The sequence below is a fragment of the Nelumbo nucifera genome, chromosome 7, assembly GCF_055504915.1.
Source record: "Nelumbo nucifera cultivar China Antique chromosome 7, China Antique-T2T, whole genome shotgun sequence".
NCBI classification, from domain to species: domain Eukaryota; kingdom Viridiplantae; phylum Streptophyta; class Magnoliopsida; order Proteales; family Nelumbonaceae; genus Nelumbo; species Nelumbo nucifera.
The window spans coordinates 24,836,735-24,862,593 of NC_142655.1; the positions used below are offsets into that span (position 1 = coordinate 24,836,735).

The following is a 25,859-nucleotide window of genomic DNA, read 5'->3' on the forward strand; positions in this document are numbered from 1 at the left end:
AAAATCTACATCGTAATTCGTTTATCTTCCCAAATCCAAATCCTTCATGCACCATATCATATCCTGCACTTCTTTCCCTACATGCCCATATCATATCCATGTCAAATAGATCAGCTCAAAATGTCATAATTAAAATTTTAAAATAGATAAAAATATAAAAAAGGGGCATAAAACTTAAACATACCCTAAAATTTTCAAAAAGAATTAAATATACCTTGTGGGATGACCTTACTAGACTTAAACATACCCTCCATCAATGAAACATCGCATGTGAACTCATTTAGAATTTCTAAAATCCTATTTTGCCCTTCTAGGTAGGAAACAAGAGAAGTGAAGAAAACGAAGAAGAAGAAGAAGAAAGAAAGAAAGAAAGAAAGAACATGGGAGGAGAGAAAAGAAAAAAGGAATAATGAACTTTTTTATTTATTTTATTCAATTTAATAAATTATTATCTAAACATTTATTTATTTATTTATTTAATAAAATTAAATACATTATTTACTTCTATTTATTCATTTTTATTTTATTTTTCTAAATTATTTATTTAGTTAGAAATAATTTATTAACAAATTATTATTACTAGAAAAATGGTAACTAGACTAGGGTTGTCAATGGGTTGGGTCTACCCGGTGGACCCAAATCGGCCGAACCAATTATAACGGTTTTGGTTTCATGATTTTGTTTTGATTAATAACTGGGCCGATTTTGGTTCTTGCCTATCCAGAACCGATTTAGACTCGAAACCGATTTTATGAAATATATAATTTTTAATTTTTTATGATTTTTCATCATATATTTATGTTTGAAATAGTAAAATTTGAAAGATAATATTAGTTAAAAATGTTTGTCTTATTAGTATATAAATAATATAGTATTTTTCTATTGTTTTTATTAAGATTATATTATCAAAATTTAAATTTGAAGTTATTATTTGAATAAACAACTATTGTTTTTAGTATAATCAGGACTAGTTCTACCTAGATCCGACCCATTCTGCCTTAAACCAGACTGGGGCTTCTCCACTATACTTATTTATTATTCCTAAATAATACAATTATAGTTATTTTATTTAACTAATCTATTAAATGGAGCATTCCTAGCGAGCCAATCTGCAACCTAATTTGCTTTACGATATACATGTCTAAAAATGATGCTTACGTTGAACCGCGATACGATGCTGATACATTCATTGATGATGCTTTCTAGCTTCCATGGGGGTTACAATTTTCTTATGAGATAGTTGATAATGAGCTTAGAGTCACCTTAATGATGATTTGGGTGTTCTTAAAGTCTTTAAGAGGCAATATTTATAGCTTCCCACGCTACCCAAGCTTCAACTAAATTAATAATGAGTAATCAATACAGTAAGCCTTAGTGAAAAACAAAACCAAAATTACAGGTGATTCCTGGCAATACACGCAGTAAAGCACCAACCATCTTATCTACAAAAAGCATCAAATTGATTTAAATGGTCCCAAGGTTAGGGTCGGACCACACTATTTACTTCCATTCTTTTAAACTATCATTGACTCCATTTAGTGAATTATTTTTTATCTCATTCCAAAAGTCAAAGACTTTGTCAATGATAATTTGAGGTTGAGAAGATTTATTATTGAAGCATTTATCATTTACGTTTGTCCATATAAACCAAAGAATAATTGTTAGTTTCTCTTTAAACAATTGTTCATTATTTGAATCATGATTTCTAGCAATTCTGGACCACCAAAAATTAACTAAAGAATCATTATCATTAGGCACTCGGAGAGAAGACTTAGGGTCTGTTTGGTTTGTAGTTAGAATCGGAATCGGAATCAGAATCAGAATCAGAATGATCTATTCCCAGTCTGTTTGGTTTAGACAGGAATGGGAATGAGAATTAAAATCAACAGGAGGGAGGGGCAGGGAATGGCCATTCCCTCAAATGGGGAAATGCCATTCCAGCAGGAATCTAACCAAACAGTTAGAATCGGAATAGCCCATTCCGATTCCGATTCCAGACCCCTATTCCGATGAACAAAATGAAACCTTAATAAGCATCCATATTTGTTTAGATAAATTGCACTTAATGAACTGATGATCTATATTCTCTTCCTCTCCACATAGATCACAGCTAGGGTTAATATTGAGACCTCTCACAATAAATTTATTTTTCATAGGAAGTTTTCCATTTAGAAGAAGGAAGAGAAAAACTTTAACTCTCCAAATATTTTTTTGTCCTCCATCAGAATTTCCAATTCCTCCATTTATACGACTCTCTTCATTATAGGCCATATTAACTGAAAACTTCCCATCCAAAGTAAACTTTCAAACTAGTTTGTCCTCCATATTACTAGAGGGAATTAAGATGGGTTTAATACAATGCCAAACATGATTGAGCACCAAGGATCTAATGAGGTCTTCCTTTCCAAACCTTTCTATGATCATGATCGATTGCACTACTAACCAACATCTCCAAATTTGAGTTGGTCCCTGGATTAACATCATCCAAAGTAGGGGAATTTCCATACCAAGTATCCTTCCAGTAATTGACCAAATTTTCATTACCAATCTTCCAACTCATTCCCCTTCTGATAGCAATTGATTGTAAGAATTATAGAACATTCATTTTCAAATATAACTAAAAAAGCATGAAGACTAAATCAAATATAATCTAAGTATCATGCTTTAGATACTCAGGCTCCTTTCTGATCATTTTTAAGCCTCTTTCATTTTCACACTGAAATTTTTAATATTTTGTTCTCACAATACTTGCAGTTGTACATTGAGAACATCTTGCATGTCTGCAAGTATTGTGAGAAAGGTGTAAAGAAAAATCCTGATTCCATGAAGAGAACCCTTCCTTTTCATGGAACCCATAAATTAGCCTAATAAATATTAAACGCACCAGAGGACATGGTTTCACATATTGGAGGAATACAAAATCTAATAGTAATGGATTTGGAAAAATCTTATAGTTTAGATTGGCATAACAATTGTGGCTAATGTGATTGGTGTCACATAGGGCGAGGTTCAATTATAGTACCGAAAAAACTTTTATGGAATAAACTAATATCATGGTAACCAAGGTGGTATTTATCAAAATTGATGAGAGGCTTTGAGTGATCAAACGTTTCCGTATCATGTCTTTCCAGCAATATATATAAATTTTCTCTCTGCTATTTAGACCATAAAACATTAATTGTTAAACGGAACACGATTCTTCCCTTAAGGCTCAGTTTGGAAGGAGTACGTATAAATACAAATATGTACAGTATAAATCATGGTTTTTAAAACCGGACTGGATCAGAAAAACCGGGAATCAGTCACCTGACCGGTTCTGTTTTTCCCAAAAACCGGATTTCCCCCCAAAATCGTTGATTTTAGTCAGCGAACCGCTGAATGAGGCGGTTAACCATTTGAACGGTTTTGACTGTTTTTTATTTTATTTTTATTTTTCTGTCAAAATGGGTCAAGCATTCGGTTCAAACGATCGGACTGCTCGACTTGGTAACCGGACCCCTGACCGATTCGATCACTGGGTCGGTTTTAAAAACCATGGTATAAATACATACAAAATACAAGGTTTTGCATTGTACACATTTGTATTTGTACTCCTTCAGGGTGGCCACAAGCAGAGCTTCTCACAAGCTATTCGAGTTTGGCTCAGTTTAAACCGAGCTTTGAGCCGAACTCAAGCCGGATATATGGGCTTGTTTGCTAATCAAGTAGAGCTCAATCCCAGTGAAGCTTGGCTCGTGAGGCTCGTGAGCCTAATTAAGCCTAGTATAATAAATAAATAATTTTTATTATATATAAATACATACATATACATATAAATATATATATAATAATAGTTAATTTTTATTATATATAATAATATTTTTATTTTTTATGTATAATAATAAATAATTTTTTATAATTCTTAATTTTTGTATCTAAAACAAAAAACATTTTTATATGTATAATTTTATTTTATTTTTTTTAAGTTTGACTTGCAGTCAAATTCATGTCGAGCAGAACTCAAACTTGCGAGCTTTTAAATTGAGCCAAGTTTGAGCTCAAGTCTTTAGCTCGAATTGAGCTCGATCTCGAACCTAACACTATTTCTGCAAACCAATCTCGAATAATCAAGTATCCAACTCGATTCGATGCGAATATCTGTATTTCCAAAGTAAGAGTTGCACCACCTCCGCTCCTCAAAACATTTAAACTTGAAGGCTGCATTTGGTAGAGGTGTAAAATCGAACCGGGGTAAACTTTACACCTGGTTCGATTTTGCAAGCATTTGGTAAAAACATCATCGGCTCAACAGAAACAATTCCATGGGAACAGAGGCAGAAGCTTCATCATCGGCTCCGGCAACCATCTGCCTCCTTCGCTTGGGAGTAGAGGCAAAAACAGAACCAGTTCAGTAGAAGCTTCATCACCGTATCCAGCATGGTTTCAATCTTCGCCGGAAACGTATAACCCTCAACGTCGTGGTTTCAATCTTTGCTAGAACTCTCCTGTTTCCACCATGGTTTCAATCCTCTTATGACCCTCTTCTCTCTCTCTCTCTCTATTTGTTCTTGATACGAACCAAGAAGGATGATACGAACCAAGAAGGATGGATGGAGAAGATAATAGTTTCTCTTGATATATATATATATATATATATATATATATATATATATATATTCAATAGGCTACAACTCTATTTATAATAGAGCTAATAGGGATACAATAGGGAAACAAGGTCGGTGACCTAAAGAGGATACAATAAGGAAAGAAGAGAAGATAAGGTATGTACAGCTATCTCCTAGAAGGAAGGAGATAATGAAACTAATTTTGATAGAATACGCTATCATCCCCCCTCAAACTCAAGATGGTAATGTATCAGTCATCTGGAGTTTGCCAACGAGAGCACAAAAGTGAAGAGGAAAGTGAGCTTTGGTAAATATATCTGCAGATTGATCCTACGAAGGGACAGAAATAAGGCAAACAGTATCCTCGAGCACATGATGATGAATAAAGTGACAATCAGTCTCATTATGCTTAGTGCGCTCATGAAATACGTCATTGTGAGAAATCTGTATGGCGCTATGATTGTCACAGTGAAGAGGGGTTGCAGATGAATGAGTAATTCCCATGTCATGGAGTAACCATCATAACCATAGCAGCTCGGAGGTAGTGTCAGCAAGAGCTCGATATTCAGCTTCAGTACTGGAACGAGAGACAATCGTTTGCTTCTTACTATGCCAAGATATAAGAGAATCTCCAAGAAAGAAGCAATAACCAGTAGTGGAGCGTCTATCAGTAGGATCACCGGCCCAATCAGCATCAGAATATGCAATCAAATGAAGAGAGGAAGAACTGAAGTAGTGAAGTCCATGAAACAAAGTGCCCTTGACATAACGGATGATCCGAAGCACAGCAGCATAATGAGTAGTGCGAGGGGCAGACATGAACCGACTCACAATATGGACAGCATATGCAATATCAGGACGAGTAACAGTAAGGTATACAAGACTGCCAACTAGTTGCCAATATAAGGTGCAGTCACTAAGAGGAGTACCATCAGTGGCTGACAAATGGGCATTATGCTCAATTGGAGTGTTAACAGTCTTAGTATCAGTGAGTCCTGCACGAGAAACAAGATCAGTGGCATACTTGGTCTGAGACAGATAATATCCCGATTGGTCGGAGGAGACCTCAATGCCTAAGAAATAAGTTAATCGACCAAGATCTTTCATTTCAAATTGTTTGCTAAGAAAGGTCTTAAGAGCGGAAATGCTTTGCAAATCATCGCCAGTAATGATCATGTCATCCACATAAAGGAGGAGAAGTACACAACCCTGAGAGGTCTTTCGGATGAACAAGGCATGATCATAAGTGCTAGATTGAAAACCAAACTGACAAACAATAGAACTGAATTTGGAGAACCATGCTCGAGGCGCCTGCTTAAGTCCATATAGAACCTTACGAAGACGACAAACCTGATTAGGGAGATGATCATAACCAGGAGGGGGCTGCATATAAATCTCTTCAGAAAGATCACCATTGAGAAAAGCATTCTTAACACCCATCTGAAATAACTGTCAGTGCTTATCTATAGCAATTGCAATAAAACTGCGAACAGAGTGAGATGGGTTATTGGAGCAAAAGTCTCCTCATAATTAATGCCATACTCCTATGTGAACCCTTTATCTACCAATCTAGCTTTATACCATTCAATTGAACTATATGCCCGAGTCTTGATTTTGTAGACCCATTTGCAACCAATCACGGATTTATCTGGAGGTAGGTCAACTAAATCCCAAGTATGAGTGCTTGTAAGAGCTTGAATTTCTTCTGCCATTGCTTTCTGCCATAGAGGGTCAGTACTAGCCTCACGATAGGTACAAGGTTCATATAAAGATACAATGGTAGAATAACAATGAAAATCACGAAGAATAATGGAAGGTTTAGTGACCCTACCAGAGCAACGAAGTGAAACATTAGAATGAGTAGGGTCGAATTCATCAGGAGGAATCAAGGGCTTAGAAGAAGGCAGAGTTGGAGGATCCAAAGCCAAGGTAGATGCATCAGGAGAGGTTGCAGGTTGTGCAGTACTGTTAGAGCTATCAGATGAAGTAGTCGGACCTGCAGATAAATCATCAGGAAAAAATGATATAGTAGGATCAATAAAAAAATGTGGAGATGTCGTGGTAACTCGAAATGGGGAGAGACTGGAAAACATTTTGTGTTCCCAAAAGGTAACATTACGAGATATGCGAAGTCGTTGGGAAAGAGGATCCCATCACCGATATCCTTTATGTTCAATACCATACCCGAGTAAACAACATAGACGTGCTTTTGGTTCCAATTTAGTATGTTCATGAGGTTGTAATAGAACAAAACAAGCACAACCAAATACACGAAGAGACTGGTAATTAGGGCAATGGCCATACAATCGTTCATAAGGAGAAATGTTACCAATAACAGGAGAAAAAATGCGATTGATGGTATAAACAGCAGTGAGGGCTGCTTCCCCCCAAAAACGTTCAGGACAAGAGGAAGAGATTAAAAGAGCTCGAACAGTAGCAAGAATATGCCTATGTTTTCGTTCAGCACGCCCATTTTGTTGAAAGGTACCGGGACAGGATCTGTGAATGATAGTTTCATTTTGTGAAAGAAATTGGATAAGGATAGAATCTCTATATTCCATGGCATTATCAGTGCGAAAAATTTTGATGATAGAGGAAAACTGAGTTTTGATCATGGTGGCAAATTGAATATAAATTGCAGGTAATTCAGATTTATAACGCATGAGATAAATCCATGTATATTGAGAGAAATCATCAACGAAGATCACAAAATAACGCGAACCACCCATGCTATTATGAGGCGAAGGGCTCCAAATATCAGAATGGATAAGATCAAAAGGTGCAGAAGAAACAGAATCACTTATAGTAAAAGGCAAAGCATGATGTTTTGAAAGAGGACATGAAACACAATCAAAGTCTGTTGTTTTAACAGGACCCAAACATCCATTAGAAATTAAAGATCCTAATTTAAAGGTAGAAATGTGACCAAGACGAGAATGCCAGACACTAGAGGTGACAGCAGCAGCAAGAGATGGTAATTGAAGAGATGATAGCTCAAACAGTCTCCCAACCTTACGGCCTGTCCCAATGATCTTCCCTATCCGTGGATCCTGCACAGTACAACCACAACTTAAGAAATGTAGTTCAAAACCAAGTTCACATAATTGTCCAACAGATATAAGATTTAGAGTTAATTTAGGTACCAAAAAAGTGTTAGGAAGTGACAAACGAGATGTTAAAACAGTGCTTACACTTTTGACAGTTAAGGTGGAACTATCGGCAGTATGAACAATTGGTGCAATAGAAGGATGTGACTTGGAAGTAAACAGTGATGAATTGGATGTCATATAATTGCAACAGGTAGAATCAAAATACCATGATGAGGTAGTACCTGGAGTGACGGGCAAGACTGAATTAGAAGGCATACCAGAATCATGTCGGAGCTGATGAAGAAGAGCTTGGAGTTCTCTAAGAGAAAATTTTGGAGAGGTGTTATCAGAAGAATTCTCTGTGGCAGCAGCTGCAGTAGAACTCGAAGCCTGAGAACCCATGGATGAGGACTTCTGTCCAGACGCCTTTTTGGCTTGCAAGCGGCGACACTCATAAATAGTGTGACTAGTCTTCTTGCAGTAATTGCAGAAAGTCCGTTTTGAAGATTTAGTTGAAGAAGTAGCTGACATACCCGAAGTAGCAAGAACAACACCAGTAGATAATAATGATTGTTCATCTCGAAGAGTTTTTAGACGAGTTTCTTCAGAGAGCAAATCTTTGACCACAACTTCAAGAGAAGGCAATGGGCTACGATGAAGTAGAGTACCGCTAATAGGTTCATACTCATCCCTGAGAGTCATCAGAAGATGCCAAACACGTTGGCGATCGCGAAGCTTGGAATAAGTAGTAGCTGTAGAGGTACTATCCCATTCAGGTTCACACTATGCTAACTGATCCCAAAGAACTTGTAATTCAGAGACATAACTGTGAATGGTCTGTTCAGGTTGTTGCTTCATACGGTGAAGACGCCTATAGAGCTGAAACTGATGCACATCATCAAAAATAGAATAACAAACTTGTAAGAAATCCCATACCTCTTTAGGAGAGTCATATCTACGAAATTCCAACTTGATGCTTGCAATACAAGTATTGCAAAACTAGGTCAATATTTGATGATTTTTCCCGTCCCATTTTTCTACTCGTTCAGCAAATTTATCTTCTGTTTCATCAACAATTTTAGTAGATTTGGGAATCTCACCCGTCACATATCGCCATAGAAGACGTCCCTTGAGAAAAACTCTGGAGTGATGGGATGAGAGATATGTTGAACAGCTTCAGACGAATCCATGAGGAGAAACACAAAACTCTGGAGCAACGCAAATCATGGGAAAAGAAACAAGGTAGACTCAGGGCTCTCGCTCAGGCTCAGACTCAGACCCGTGTTCCTTTTCTTGCTTTCTTCAATTAATTTTGTTTCTTTCTTCCCTCAACTAAGCCTTAGCGACCAGCTCAGACAACAGCAATAGTGAGTCAAGCGATTGAGAATTACAGAGAGAAGGCAGAGATGCTCTCTACAAGAAGAAATCGCTGTAGCTTCTGGAGGAGATATCGCTGCCCAAGAGTTTGTTGCCGTTGGATGGCACGGAGGAGGTGGGCTACAACAGGGAAGCCAGGTTCGTTTGGCTTAAGGAGGAAGAACGCAACAGACCTTCAGGTGCACGGGAAGCAGGTCTCGTACGCGAATGAGATTATCGCCTTCGTGGAGAGCCACCGGATGAAGAAGCTGATCGGCGTCAAGAGTAAGGAGCTCCTGATTCGGGTTGGGTCACCCTCTGGGATATCTACCTCGATGACCCTGCTTCCGGTAAGATCTCGTTCAAAACATCGACCGTTGGTCTAGTCGCAGAGGATCCAAGCTTGTTCCGCAGCCAACCGGAGCAGAGCAGAGGAGTCATTGGTTTGGTCGCAGACTTGGAAGACGGAGGACAGAGGATCCAAGCTTGTTCCACAGCCAACTAGAGCAGAGGAGTCGTCGGTCTGGTCGCAGACTTGGAAGATGGAGGATCCAAGCTTCAGTTCTCTGTTTACCTCTGTACCGGGCGGCGGAGCAGGATGACCCTTGCGAAACATAGACGAGAATAACAACTGGGCGCTTTTCGTGATTATCCTCGAAGCTGGATCGACAAGCTTTCGTGCTCCAGATGGAAAACTCCAGATTACCCTGCTTCCGGGCTTGAAGAAGAAGAAGCAAATAAGAATTGAACTTAGTTTTCTGCGTGCACCAGAAGTCGTGTACAGGACGACGATCACGATGGGCGGTTATGCGAGGGAGCTAGCCTTCAACCCAAGGTGCTACGATAACCAGTGCAACAACAGTGTGCACTCATGAGAGGGCGCCGACGAAGCTCAAGTGGATCCGATAAAGTATCACAGGCTCTGATACCATGATATGAACCAAGAAGGATGGATGGAGAAGATAATAATTTCTCTTGATATATATATTCAATAGGCTGCAGCTCTATTAATAGAGCTAATAGGGATACAATAGGGAGACAAGGTCGGTGACCTAAGGAGGATACAATAAAGAAAGAAGAGAAGATAAGTATGTACAGCTATCTCATTGTGCCAAGTTTGAGGTTCAAACGCCTTTTCTCCTTCTCTGTGAGGACGCTCAGACGATCAAGGCATCTGATCGTCCCATCGCCCATCGCCTATCTACCTCCGACAACAAATCTGCTCAACCTCCTCCCTTCCCTTGTCTCGAATGGCTCCTGAAATGGCTTCCTCAATACTTGTACGCCGATGATTTTACACAGTTTTGCCAAATGCACAAGAGTGTAAAACATGCATTCGGCCGATTTGTTTTTTACCCTGTACATTTTAACATTTTGTCCTTTCAGAATATTTAATTTTCTCTTTTTCATACCAGACTATTATAACAGGCAATGTACTTGTCACTGTCGGAGAGCCGCTGCAGGAGGACAAATGACTCTATTGATGTTGGGCTGGTGTAGAAGCACATTTGCCTCGACTCCTCATCTGGGTTTCCTTTCATCGGCACCGTTGGGTTCTTCTTCCACAGTCTCCGTTTCTTCTCCTCGCCCTAGCCCGAGCCAGAAAATCAAAGCGGTTTCAGTCTCTTCTTCCCAACAATCGCAATCAGAACCAGTCCGATCTCAAAAACCCATCAGGTATCTCTCTCTCTCTCTCATCACACACACACAGAGGACAGCGGATACATAAATGATGCTTACCATAGAGCAAAAGTCAGTCGTGAGCTCAAGGAAATCCAACGACTGAGTGCTCTTCCTTGCCAATGATTTTGCTTTCTCTTGTTGGTTCGCTTTCAACGGATTCAACAGCACGCTCCCGATCTGTTGTACACAAATCGGATTACACCATGCTGAGGGCCCGTCGTGCAAACTTTGAGTCCGAGGCTACGAACCCACCATTATTAGGCCTGGCTAGAGTGGACCTAGTTCTGTCCAACACTCCACAAATTATCGGGCCCAATTCCATTTCATCGGTTCTGTACTTCTTGCCTGAACCCAAGTAGTACCCCAGCATTGGAGGGTGTTTTGTTGGCATACCCACATGCGCTGATATAAGTAAGTCAAAGCCTTTGATTTGTTGACATGGCCCCACCTTGAATTAGATGAAATGACTTCGTTCTTAGTCGTGGGGCCATTGCATTAGACCAAGGCCATGATTTTCTGTTTTAATCTTGCTTGTAGCAAAAGTGTACTCTTTGCTTTTGAGTATGGTATTTAAGAATTCGGTACGAATAAATATATGAAAAATGCTTGAATACCTTAGGGAAATGCATATAAGTTATATATATATATATATATATATATATATATATATATATATATATATTAATAACATTATATTTAAGGGAAAATTCCTTATTAGTATCTGTGCTTTGGACCTAGTGTCATTTTGGTCCCTCAACTTTAAAATATAATAATTTAATATCCGAATTTTCCAAAGATGCCAATCTAATACCATTCATTAAATGGCATGTGAAAAGATATAAATGCCCTTTTGGGTGTCATCTAATTTTCTTTATCAACCATCAAAATGCCCTTGTCAAAACTAAAACATTGTTCATCACCTTCTTCCTCAATAAGATGAAACATAGGTATAAGTTTTTTGTACAATTTTGCAAGGGAATGGTAATGATCCAGCTCCTACAAAAACCAAATACATTCCCTCAAACCCCCAGTTAACGAATGTGACAAGTGTTGAAATCAAGGTTCAAAGTAACGAAAACGTCAAGTGTATCGGAAAGGCAATTTTAAGATACATATCGAGATACACTTTGGATACGTATGCGTATCAGAGAAAAACTATGATACGCTTGGAAACACTATAAATAATTTAATAAATCATAAAAATACATCAACGACACTAAATATAAAACCTCAATGACGTGTATATACATTAAATTAATATATTTTAATGGTTTTATGAAGAAATATATTATAGCTAATTGTAATTTCATTAAAAATTCTATGCTTACCTATAATTTATAAATTATAATTCCTAAGTTTTAATGTTTTATGGGATGAGAAAAACCCAACTCTCCTATCCAACCATAAAACATGCATTGGCACAACTTCTATGTGAAAATATAATTAATAATTATTTATTGTTTAAATAATTATTATTTATTATTCATTTTTAAAAATTATAAAAAATAAATAAATATTATATAATATATTAAAAAAATAGTTATTACAGAAGAATTTTCAATTGTGGATATGATAGATCATTCATAGAATTATAATATATTCAATCATTGTGATCAAATCATAAAATTTAATTATTAATTAATTTATTTTTTAATTCTAAAAAAATAAAAATAATAATTATTAAAGAAGAAATTTCAATTGGTCTATATGATAGATAAATCCATATATCTAAAACATATTTAGTCTTTATAGGCAGAGAAAAAACTTACATTTTCAAATTTTTTATTAATTTATATTTTCCCCAAATATTTTCATGAAATTTCCATAAATCTATTGATAGCACAAAAAATTGTGATTTTAAATGTAAGAAATGTAGATCAACATAAATTTAAACATTCAAGAAAAAAAGGAAATCACAAGATATTATAAAAGATTGAAAAAAATTACCTATTTTTGCCATATTTCTTCAAAATTTTAAAAATCTTTAAAAAAAAATTAACGATTCACACTTGTTTCTTGCAAAATTTTGCAAATCTAGCACTCTAGAATTGAAGTTTGGAGTTTTAGAATCATTTGGAGGTGAAATAAGGCTTATTTCGGGGAAAAGAAACTTGCTTTCTCCCTTTAAATTTTTTTTTTTAGTTTTTGGTCGTATCTTTTTCGTCGATACGCTACTGATACGCCTCGATACACCCTTGATATGGGTCCGATACGCATGAAAAAAGATGAAACGCCCGATTTGCATGTGTGTCCTATATCGGTTTTTAAAAGATACGATATGATGCGCCCCGTATTGGGTGTAACGTATCGAAATTTTAAACCTTGGTTGAAACCCCTACAGGTTTGGGGTTGTTCACCATTGCTTTGTTTCAATCTTGATTCCTAAAGAAGAAGATGATGAACAGTGTTTCGATGGGTAATTTTGATATTTTTAAAAAATTGAAATCGCACATGTCATCACGCAATACACATATTTGATGGTTGGTTAACTACAGGTACTGGGTTCGCAAATTTTGAAAGTTCAAATACTAAATTGTCACATTTTAAAGTTTAAGGACCAAAGTGGAACTAGGTCCAAAGTACAAGGTACTAATCATGAGTTAACTATGAATGAGGTATAAAAACATGAGAAATGTACACTTTAACAAGTTATATGAAGAGAAACATTACAATCAACGATATCGGGACTCTGGAAGATGTACATATCATACAATAATTATCACTCTATTTTAGTTTTTACAATTATAATTTTTAATTTTTATTAATTTTTGGGATTTTTATTTAGTATTTTTATATAAATAATCTCTATTTTTAAAATATATTTTTATTTTAAACATACATTTGTTTATTTTACATATAGTTTTAAAATAAAACATATAAATAACTTAAGGTAGGTAAAATAATTTATAATTTTCAGTTTTTCCTAAAATTTTGGGGAAAATTAGCTCTTAAATTATTTAGTTCAGTTTTATAATTATAATTTATAGTTTTTATTATTTTTTGGGAAATTTTATTTATTTAGTATTTTATATAAATAATAACTCTATTTTTTCAAATAATAAATATATTTTCATTTTTAACATATAATTTATATGTAAAATAAAATATTTAAATCATTTAATATAAATAAAATAAATTAATTTTATAATTTTCAATTCTTATTAAATTTTTGGCAAAAAATATATCCTAAATCAAGGTTTGAATATATCGTCAAATTAGGGTCCGATACGCTTTCATAGTGGTGAGTATCGAGTCGTATCCACCAATGTAGTGCGACATGCATCAATACAGTGGTGTATCATGCAAATACGCACGACTAGCAGAAACGCATAGAGTTGTAGCGTATCTTGTGCAGGCTGTGCTAGTCAACATGGATATGGATACGATACGCCCCATATTAGATGTACCATATCAATACTTTAATCTTTGGCTAGCAAAAGATCATGTTGGTAGGGTGTTGGAGTGTGTTGCTAACAAAATATGTTCCAACACCCTACCAACATAATCTATCACCGCACATCTCATACATGGTGGATCCCAACCTCATGGTGAGGTATGTGATGTCGTTCGGATCATATTGGTATGGGGTTGGAATGTGTTTTGTTGACTTTAATCGAGTCCCTCTTCTGTAATAGGCGCTTTCCGGTAGCAGGGTTTGATTATCTTTTTACGATTACCATTCAAGTATTAAATATCTTCGCCTCCCAATGGGACATCCCAACTCATTAAGTTCTCCACTCTCTTAATTAGGGGTGGCAATGAGTCGAGCTTTTCGCGAGCTACTCGAGCTCATCTCGGCTCGATTTCAACCAAGCTCGAGCTCGAGCCCAATCAGTGGCTCGATTATTAAACAAGCCGAGCTCGAGCCTACTAGAGCTCGGCTTGTGAGGCTTGCGAGCCGGCTCGAATATAGAAAATAATATATATAATAAATATATTATAATTCTTAATTTTTAAATATAAAATAAAAACCTTTTATATATAATTTTTATTTTTATAAAATATTTTTTCTAAATATTTTTATAAAATATAAAACGAGTCAAGCCGAGCCGAGCCAAGCTCGAGCTTATGAACTTTTAACTCGAGTTGAGCTCGAGCTCGAGCTTGTAGAATAGTCTCGCGTCGAGCTCAAGCCTGGTACTATTCGACTCGAATCCACCCCTATTAGCAAGTGATCTCAATACACTGAGTCCAGATCACCTGCCAACAACATACATTCCAACGAGTTCAGATCTGCACCCCACAACGTCCCATAGCACATTCCTACTTGTATTGGGAACATCTCCCAATGATAGTACCAAAGTCAATGATGTCATCATCGAGAGTTGTTCCCAATACAAGGCGAAGATGTAATGTGAAACGTTGTGGGGCGTAGATGTGAACTCCATTCCAACACCTACAAAAATGATCTAACATTGCATATCTCATATAAGTTGGTAGAGGGTTGGAACGTATTTCGTTGGTAGGAGATCCCAACTTCTCTTCCAAACCCCACCATTGAAAAAACTTCGGCCGCGTTTGGCAAGTCTTTCCGTGCAGGGTTCGGGCTGTTTAGAAGCCCGAAAGCCTGAATTTTGGGCTTTTCCCATTTGGCAATAGAAAGATCTATTCAAGAAAAGCTCCAACTCATAAAAGACGTCAGAAGCCCGAATTTGGGCTTTTTCAGGAAGCTTCAAATGAAGCTTTTACAGTCTTTTAGCATCCCGTCTTCTTCGAACGTGTGGCACGATGCACATGCTTGGGACTTGAGAGAAAATGGGTTATCTTTCCACAAAAACTATTTGAATGTGTAAGTGGAACCTTCCAATGGTATGCGAGGCCCACTTTGGAAAATGTATGTGGGGCCCACATTAGGTATTATGTAGGACTCACCTTGTAAAATGTATGTGGGCTCCACATACATGTCCACACATGGACCCACATGCATAACCACCAATGGCATGTGGGGCCCACCTTGTAAAATGTATGTGGGCCCCACATACATGTCCACACATGGGCCCTACATACATGTCCACTAATTGTATGTAGGCCCCACATACATGTCCACACATGGACCCACATGCATGCTCATCAATGGCATGTGGGGCCCACCTTATAAAATGTATATGGGCCCCACATACATGTCCACACATAGACCCCACATGCATGTCCACCAATGGTATGTGGGGCCCACATTGCAAAATGTATATGGGCCCCACATACATGTCTGTACATGGATCCTACATGCATGTCCACCAATTGTATGTGGAGCCCACCTTGAAAAATGTATGTGGCCCCACATACATGTCCACACATGGACCCACATGCATGTCCACCAATAGCATGTGGGGCCCACCTTGTAAAATGTATGTAGACCCCATATACACGCCCACACATGGACCCCATATGCATGACCACCAATGGTATGTCAGATCCACCTTGTAAAATTTACGTGGGCCCCATATACATATCCACCATTGGTATGTAGGTCCCACATGTTAAATGAAAGGTTTGTTGACCCACACACAAGACATTCACATTAATTTAATCTCCATGTAAAATATTTTGTGAGATCCATGTAAAATACAAGTCTCGAACCTTGTATGACATTGTAGTTTTTATGGTATTTTGTGAGATCCATGTAAAATATTTCAACCAAACATAATATCTATTTGCAAAAGCTCAGTCTTTTAACCGTGTGAGATCTTGTAATAGATATTGTGGAAAAGATTTGCCAAACAGTCACTTCATCTCCCGAGTCCTCCATTCTCTTCATTTGCAATTATCTCCAATTCTCCCCTTCCCTCCACCGAATCGTCATCTTCACTATAGCTGAAACCACCCACCATCTTCCCTTCCTATTTTCCGGCTAGGAACCGAGTTCACCGTTTTTTCACTTGGGCTGCGAAAAGAATAGAAAACAAAGCAGAGGAGAATAAAAGCGGAGAAAAAGGAAAAAAGAAGAGGAAGAAGGTATAAGGGTCGATTTCAGGAAGGGTGACATCCTTCATTGGCATTCTTTCAAGCTTTTGGAACGTGTGAAGCGAGAAAAAGGTGTCTCTTTATCCGAAATTTTGGACTGTCAACACCCTACAACCTTGTTATTCAAGTGTTTGTGAAAAGGCAACAGTTTGTTTCCCCTTAACTTTGGTCTTTGTTTTTCACTTCTCATGCTGTGAAATCCATGACAGCATGGTAGTAAGATATTTTCCTTTTATCTCTTGCATATATGATGGTCTCCAATGAATTTTTTGTAGGTTATGTCATTCTGCTTCAACTACTACCTAGAACAATGCCTTGTCTTGATTCTTGAGTGTGTGCAGCCTTGCTTTTTTGTGATTTGGGCATTGAATTTTGCTTTGTTTCTTCTTCTTTATTAATGAATTCAATTGAAGAGAGCTAGAGAGGGTAAATTCCTTGAGGTTCAATCCCTTTTCCCTTGAATAAGAATGTAAGGGTGAGGACCTTGGAATACTAAAGGAGGATGGCGTGTAGTCACCTACCCCTTTTCTCCTCACACCCAATAAAAGGGTGAAGGGGATGAACCATGTGAGAGGACACTTCCCACTACATTAGCCTTCTCCAAATTCAAAGAGACCTTTTAGACCCATTAGCTTAATCTTTCTTTAAAGTCTTGTTGGATGTTAATGTTGGATTGGGAATTGACAATTACTACGATACAGGGAGAGGGATGCTTCCCTAAAAGCCTAAAATTTGGCCAATGGTTCTTTAGGGCTAATGAGTCATCAAAAGAGTTGTAAGAATGCATTGTTTTGAGAGACCCATCACTCCCCTCTTGCAGTTTGATGGATAAATTATCCATTTCAGCTATAAAAGTGAGCCTCAAACCATTTTGGATGCTCACTGTCAAGTTTATTGGGTCTTTTTTTTTTCTACATATTACACGGTACAGGGGTAACAGGTTGATAGACAGGGTGAACATCATGGGTCAACCGATTTAACCATTTGGGTCAATAACAGGTTGCAATCACCGAGTGGTTTGGCTAATTATATAATAATGCAGTTGTGTGCCTTATACTTTTTTTCAATGAATCAGTAACTTGTCTTAATGCTTTTGATCAGTGTTCACTTCAAGGTGTTGGGTTGGGTTAGAACTGGAATGGATTAGCCTGGTGCATCAGACCATAATTGTCACCTATGGTCTCCTTAAGCATTCCTGGTATCTTGGGTTGAGAAATAAGAACTCACAAATCTCCAATACAGTAGGGCACAGAATGTGGAGTGTGGTCAGGTTAGATCAACCCTAATCCAACCCAAGTTTTTTTAACCCCAACCCTAACACTAACTCAAAGGGCTTGAATTTGGGTTAACCTGATTTTTTTTATTTTATTATTATTATTTTTTTCTTTTGAGCTTCACCAATTTTTGCATTGTTATATGTATAAAGACAAAGTTGTGGTGCTTGAGAAGTATCATATTTAATTATCTCACACATTAGAAAATATTTGCCACACAAAAATGAAGACAAATAGAATTCATGTTAGTGAAGGCCTGAATCCTAACTCAACCTGAAGTTAAATTGAGTTCATATGTTTCAACCCTTCTAGCCCTAACCTAACCTGAACTCCAACCCAACCTAAATTTCCACTAACCCTTGTTCACTACTGGATGAAAATTATAAATGAAGTAATGAACAGACAACCCATAAATTAACTTCATCAATTTGTGTTTTGAAAGCCCCAAATTTAAGTTGTGTTTGGGGGCTTAAAAAATGATTTTTACTTTAGATTATGTTTTCAAAGAAAACACTTACCAAATGCTTAAAACACTTTTTGTCACGTTTTTCTTGAGGATGGTACAAATGTCAAATGCAGAAATTTATCCAAACATAGCCTAAAATCTTAAATTTATAATTTTGTATTTTTTGATAGTTATTATAATTTTGTAAGTATAAAAAAAAAAAACCTGTTATATCTACTAAGCTGCCGTTTTTAGCAGCTGAAGTTGCTGAACTGAATGACTTATTACTTTGCCTCATTCACTTTAGCCACTTCAGCCGTTATCTAACAGCCACCAAGATTCATATTCACAATAAATAAATATAATTCTGAAACATAACAGGTCCAGCTTACAAGCTCTAAGTGCAGAGAAAGATTCATTGTGCGTTCCAAATACAGCAGAAATGGGAGTTCATAAGGAGCTGGTAACAGAGAGGTATGCTGCTTTAGTTTTGTGGGTAGTCAAAGTCTCAAACTAAGGTTGCGTTTGGATAAATTTCTGGATTTGTGCTTTTAAATCCTGAGGCTTAAAAGTGTTTTGGATCTCAACACAAACAAAACTTGGGCTCAATTTTATTCTCCACAGCACAAAGCTCAAAAGTAAAAACTTATCCAAACGAAGTCTTAAGTTGTTCTATCTTATTTTCATGGCTGATTTGAGTTGATTTGGTGCTGCAGATATGCAGTGGTTACAGGTGCAAACAAAGGGATAGGTCTAGAAATCAGTCGACAGTTGGCACAGGAAGGTATTACGGTGATTTTAACGGCCAGAGATGAGAAAAGGGGGATGGAAGCGACAGAATCACTCATGAAATCAGAGCTATCAAATGTTGTTTTCCATCAGCTTGATGTTCTAGATCCAGCTAGCGTGGAGTCTCTGGCTAAATTTGTGGAAACCCAGTTTGGGAGACTTGATATACTGGTAAGAATATGAAACCCTTATCTTGCGGCACACTAGAGCCGTTTGGGAGGGGTGAGATGAAGATTCCGCTAGTGCTCTGGATTAGATCTGTTCGAGTTTTGGGTTCGGCACTTCGGCCTATAAACATTTTGTACTGCTTTGGGCTTGGGCTTTCCATCGAACCCATTTAAAATTTGGCAAAAGTTAAGCCTGATCCTGGCCTATGACAGCCCCTTAAATGATTGACTGATTGTTGATTTGGGCTCTTCGGATTTTACACTAAACATAATTTTATAGGCTGTACATGTAAGGCCCACCTCGGAAAGCCAGAGCATTGCTTTTCAACCCTTCCAAACAAGCACTAGCTATCAGCCCCTTTTTATCTAAGGTGGCGTTTGAAAAATCTAAAATATAAAATCTGAAAAGTTAAAAAGATATTAAAAGTGTTTGAAATCTGAAAAGAGATAATTGTTTTTTGAATTTTTAGCGGCTTTGAATAAAGAAGATTGTTTGTGTTGGATCAAACCTTTAACATCTGAAATTCATTAATTTTATTATTTTACCCCTAAATTAGACTATTCAGTTGCAACAATGAGAGAAGAAGAAGAAGAAGAAGAAGAAGAAGAAGAAGAAGAAGAAGAAGAAAAGGGGGAGAGAGAGAGAGAGAGATCTGAGGGTATTTTGGACTTTTGATCAGGTCTGAAGCGCATCTGAACGCGTTCAACGCCTGGCCCATATCTTATTATTTTAGATCTTAAAATAATTTTCAGACCCAAATTCAGAAACACTTCTGACATCTGAAAATCAACACCTTCAGACTTTAGAGGTTTTAAGTGTTATCAAACGCCACCTAATTGCCTGTTTTGGAGGATTGAGCTGAACATTCAAGTAAATTGGTTAAACTGTTTGAAGTGCTCCAGATACTGAAGTGGACGATGGAAAAACTGACTCATGGCCAGTTTGAGCTTTTCAGGTTTTGCAGGAACATATCTTAAAGGATGTCATTATGAGGGCAACCTTGGAAAACCAAAAGCCACTGCACTTCAGACCGAGAGAGCATTGACCAATCAAACCCACTCCCCCACTTTTATGGTCCGTCTGTCCGCTCCGTGTCTTACAACATTGGTTCAGAGGACCAGCCAGTGGATTTTTCAGACATTGGTTAATAGAATAAAAACTAGCAAATGATAACGGGAGAGGAACTCTAATTTGTTCCACTTACCAAATGCACAAGCAAAAGAGGAGGGAGAGGAGAACCTAATCTGTTCAATTGAAAAACTAGCCCAGATGCAAAGAAAGTATAAGAAACTTTGAACAGTTCAATCATAGATGAAATTAGAATTTGACAAAAGCATAATTATTAGAACTGCAAAATTTACCCCTTCCTCCAAATTTGAATTTGAATATAATCGAATTAGGGTGATCCAACTTTGATCTGGTTATAATTAGATCCAAAATACATATATCCCAATGCCATCTTTATAAATATTTAAACATTTGGTTCTTGTATCTTTATAAAATCAATATTTACCTATGGGTAAAATTGGTGAGGTCTCTTGCTGGTTGTAGTGGAGACTTGGGATTAAATCCCGCTGCCACCAGGGTGGGGTGGGTTATTTCCCATTACTTAGTCATGGGTTCAAGTCTCATAGAAGTCTTTTTCACATCATTATATGCAATATCAAATTCATTTCTAATTTATTTTATTAATAAAATTTAAATTCTGATATTTTTATTTTAATTTATAAATATATCCAAAATCCAAATCTAATGGATTTTGAATTCTAATATTAATGAACCAAATTTTAATCTAGTTATATCCCACTTGTCCTAACAAGCTTGCAGTCCTAGAAATTATTGTGGCTTTTGCCCTTGACTGTGGCAGCTCCTTATGCCAAATAGCCAATATGGTCCCAAGATCAAGATAAAGTCCATAGTGACTATACCATGAATGGACGCTTTACATCCCTCTTTATAAAGAAAATAGAAGTAAAAACACAGGTTGAAGTAGTAAGAAAATGATCCATAATTTAATAGCCCTTGATAGAATGGAATGATAGAAACTGGGTTTCTGTAGCAAATCCCATATAGCTGGTATAACATGTTGAATTTAGGTTGTGTTTGGATAAGCTTCAGGATCTGTGCTTTAAAGTTCACAAGGACAATGCCTCAATTTTAGCTCTAGAGCTTAAAAGTGTTATGGTTTTATATTGTAATGGTTCCAAAAGCAACTATTACCAAATGCCAAGACCACTTTTTAGCTCAATTTTGTTTTCTACAGATCAATGACCAAAAGCAAAAGCTTATCCAAATAGAGCCTTTCTTTTGCTTCAGATTTGACCTTGTTTTGTTTGTTTGTAAGTAAAATAGGAAGCAAATTGATGTGGTCCCCAAATTATATGAAATAGAAATGAACTAGGAGGAAAATTATATATTTGGGGGGAATAAGGTAGGAAGCAAATTGATATGGTTCACACCTTACATGAGAGAATTAAGATAGAAGTGGTGCCAATTTTGTATCAGTTGTTTAGATGCAAAATTTTCACGGCTAATAATTGTAAATGAGATAAAACAATGCAAATTTTGCACAAGTAACAGTGCAAACCAAGTCTCAAACAAACGGATGCAAAAACTGAATGTTGTGCAAAAACTGTATCAAGTTCAAATTTGTATTGCAAACAAAGGCAGCCTAAGGAATTTCACAAAATATTTTAAGATTTTTTTTTTTTTTACTTTTCTTCCATCTTATTTTCTATCAAGCCAAAGATGTCCAACCCAACCATATTGATCCACATTTTTTAATCATCTTCAGGTAAATAATGCGGGAGCATCTGGAGTTGTAGTTGATGTTGATGGTTTAAAAGCCTTAAACATTGATCCTGTCTCATGGGTAAGTTTATGATGCTTGGTGATGGATTCAATTACAGAAATGATTGGTTATTGTGGCTAATGCAGCTCTCAGGCAAGGCAACCAATTTGGTGCAAGGAGTGATACAGCAAACATATGAGAAAGCAGAAGAATGCCTTAACACCAACTACTATGGCTGTAAGAGAGTCACAGAGGCTCTTCTCCCACTCCTCCAGCATTCAGTGACGGGAGCAAGGATTGTAAATGTGTCTTCACTGAGGTCAGAGCTAAAGGTAAGTGACCATGGCTTGGAACACATGCATGCTAAGGGACTGTTTTATAATGGCTGAAGTGACTGAACTGAATGACTTTGTTTAGTGGATCAAGGGTATAATAACCAACCCAACTTATCTTCTAAAAGACCAAATAATAAGTCATTCAATTCAGTCACTTCAGCCATTATCAAATGGCCCCCTAAAACTTCTACTGTGCCTTATTTGAAAGAATCCAATCCTTGGTTAATGTTGCCAACAGAATGACTTACAGAAATGCTGTATTTATACAGAGGATCCCCAATGAAGCAATACGAAGTGAACTAGGTAACTTGGAAACCTTAACAGAAGAAAAATTGGATGGAATACTGCACAAGTTTCTACATGATTTAAAAGAAGGTGCACTTGAAGCCAATGGATGGTGCACCATGTTGCCCGCTTACAGCATCTCCAAGGTCACACTGAATGCCTATACTAGAGTTCTTGCCAAGAAGTACCCCAACATGTATATTAACTGTGTGCATCCTGGCTTTGTCAACACTGATCTTAATTGGCATACAGGAACCATGACTGTGGAAGAGGGAGCTAAAGGCCCTGTCATGTTGGCTTTGCTTCCTAGTGGAGGGCCTTCAGGATGTTATTTTGATCAGACAAAAATTGCAGAGTTTTGACCTGGTTGCTTAGATTAGTAACAAGTTGTTATGATCTATTCTATGCTAGAACCATCCTACCTGAATTTGGAAACAGTAGACTATTGTTTGTCAACATTGATCCAAATTGGCATACAGGAACTATGACTGTGGAAGATGGAGCTAAAGGTCCTGTCGTGTTGGCTTTGCTTCCTAGTGGAGGGCCTTCAGGGTGTTATTTGATCAGACAAAAATTGCAGAGCTTTGACCTGGTTGCTTTAGTAATAACTTGTTATGATTTATTCTTTGCTAGACCATCTTACTTGAACTTGGCAACAGTAGACTATTGTTCGTCAACAGTGATATTATTTGGCATACAGGAACCATGACTGTGGAAGAGAGTAAAGGCCCTGTCATGTTGGCTTTGCTTCCTTGTGGAGGGTCTTCAGGATGTTATTTTGATCAGACAAAAATTGCAGAGTTTTGACCTGGTTGCTTAGATTAGTAATAACTTGTTATGATCTATGTTATGCTAGAACCATCCTACTTGAACTTGGCAACAAAACTTAAAAGACCAAAGAGCCCTTAACATTTCATTAAATTTTCAAAGCATGCCATTCTTCTTCGCTGCAAAACAGCACTGAGAAACAACAGTGGTGTTTTAGAGCCATAATGGACATTGCCTTCTTCCTCTCTTCTCCGCTAATGCAAACACCAACGAATGATGATGGCAGTGTTTCAGAGTTGTAATGGATGTCCTTTGAGAGGGCTTCAATTTCAGGGATGCGGTCTCCCACAGTGAGTCACATTGTTCTCCAAATAATGACAAATGTCAATGAGCCTTTCCCTAGAAGCTCTTCTGTTTCCTAATTTGCCTCTTGTAGTTATTACAAAGAAAACGGGATTATGAAAATGGCACAGGAAAAAATGAGAATAAAAATGAGATTATGAAGAAAATTAATGGGCATATGAAATGACCCTAAATGTTTTCTTAACGCATGGCCTATTTGTGGAGTTCAGCTTCTGTCAGGGCAATGCCTGTTCGAGTAGCCTTTACAGCCTTGCATTGGGAATATCTCCATACTTATGTGCTTTATTTCATGGGAAGATGTTCCTTATGCAAGGTTGCAAGAGGCTGTAGGGACGGTGTGAGCATGGGCTTGCCCTGACTAAAGCTGATCTCCTATTTGTGTTATGTCGGGCCATCATATATAAGTAGTTTTCTCAAACCTCAAAAATATATAAATAATTAACCCTTAAAAAATGCAAGAGAAATTTGAAAACCTATCATTGGAAAACAAATGAACATTAATCCAACTTGTAGAGGCCAAAGAATTAATCCATCCAGACCATAATTTCTTCGAGAGTAAACAAACACACACAACAATTAAGCCATCTTAATCAGATAATCTAACATTGCAGGCTTCAAACAATCAAATGTAGATTAAGCCATCTATCGCCATAGTTCTGGTTTATGTAGATGACATAATTGTCACTAGAAATGATACTACTGACATTCAAGCCATCAAAATTTCCCTTGAAAAGTATTTCCATATCAAGAATTTGGGGCCCTTGAAATAAATTTTAGGGATTAAAGTAGCTTGTTCCAAGAATGAAATATTCCTATCTTCAGCAAAAATATGCCTTGGAAAATTTGAATGATGCAGGTTTACTTGGTGGAAAGCCAGTTGTGTTTTAGATGGAATAAAATGCCAAATTAACTTATGATGAAGGGATCTCTTAGGAGATCAAATCAGCCCCCCACAACGTCTCACAGCACATTTCCACTGTGTATTGGGAACATTTTCCGATGATATCCTAGAAATGATGATATCATCGTTGGGAGATGTGCTGTGGAACGTTAGGGAGGGGCTGATTTGAACTCATCTCTTAGACAATCAATCTCAGTATAGACAATTGGTAGATCATTTGATTTATTTAACTATCATGCGTCCTGACATAACCTATTGTGCAACTTCTTAGTCGATAATGAAGCTACATCTCGATGTTGCCTATCAAGTTTTACATCACGTCAAGTCAGCTCCGAAGAAAGGGACCCTCTTGTCAAGTCATAGTGATCTTTAAGTCAAAGCCTATTGTGATTTCCATTGGTCTGCTTGTCTTATTACTCAGCTCTACTACCGGTTATTGCAATTTTCTAGGAGATAGCCCTATATCTTGGAAAAGCAAGAAACAAGGTATAGAGACATGGCATGATGGCATTACAGCATATGTGACAAGGCAGCCCTACATATTGTAGCGAATCCTGTTTTTCACGAGCGTACCATGCAAATTGAATTGGATTGCCATTTTGTTCGTAAAAAAATTCAAATTGGTTTGATTGCACCATCTCACATCGCTTCCAAGAATCAGTTAGCAGACATGTTTACCAAATCTTTGGAAAGAGAACAATTCACTTGTGTTGCTAGCAAGTTGGGTGTTTATGAGTTATGACATTAACACTCCAACTTGAGGGGCGTTATTTTGAGGAAGAAACACATTATCCCATATCTTCCTCCCAAGGTTCGAACTATTGATACGTATCAGCCCGTATCGGCCAGCCGATACGTATCGTTCCAGGACCCCTCTAATACGCCCCTACAGTGGGTGTATCGGGGGTCTGACCAGTTCAGGGGTGGAGGAGCCCTAAACCAGTCCCCCTGAACCGGTTGTGAAAAAATAAAAAAATAAAAAAAAAAACATCAAAAGCTGTATCGATTCGCCCGATACACCCATACCGGCGAATCGATATTTTGAAC

The 25,859-nt window shown here is 37.3% G+C and overlaps 1 protein-coding gene across 3 annotated transcripts; it reads left to right on the top strand.

The window, feature by feature from the left end:
• Window positions 1-10,181: 10,181 nt before the first annotated feature.
• LOC104593476 (short-chain dehydrogenase/reductase 1-like) lies at window positions 10,182-23,417 on the top strand. 3 transcript variants are annotated; one of them, XM_010253339.3, is made up of 7 exons: window positions 10,182-10,329; window positions 10,465-10,726; window positions 18,794-18,886; window positions 19,129-19,372; window positions 22,164-22,241; window positions 22,307-22,492; window positions 22,765-23,417. In XM_010253339.3, the coding sequence occupies exons 2-7, from the start codon at window positions 10,521-10,523 to the stop codon at window positions 23,140-23,142; spliced, it is 1,185 nt and encodes a 394-aa protein (XP_010251641.1). In that variant the 5' UTR covers window positions 10,182-10,329; window positions 10,465-10,520; the 3' UTR covers window positions 23,143-23,417. The 3 variants fall into 3 exon arrangements, with proteins under 3 accessions (XP_010251641.1, XP_010251642.1, XP_010251643.1); XM_010253340.3 differs by lacking the exons at window positions 10,182-10,329; window positions 10,465-10,726 and adding an exon at window positions 16,375-16,834; XM_010253341.3 differs by lacking the exons at window positions 10,182-10,329; window positions 10,465-10,726 and adding an exon at window positions 16,375-16,765.
• The last annotated feature ends 2,442 nt before the right edge of the window (window positions 23,418-25,859 follow it).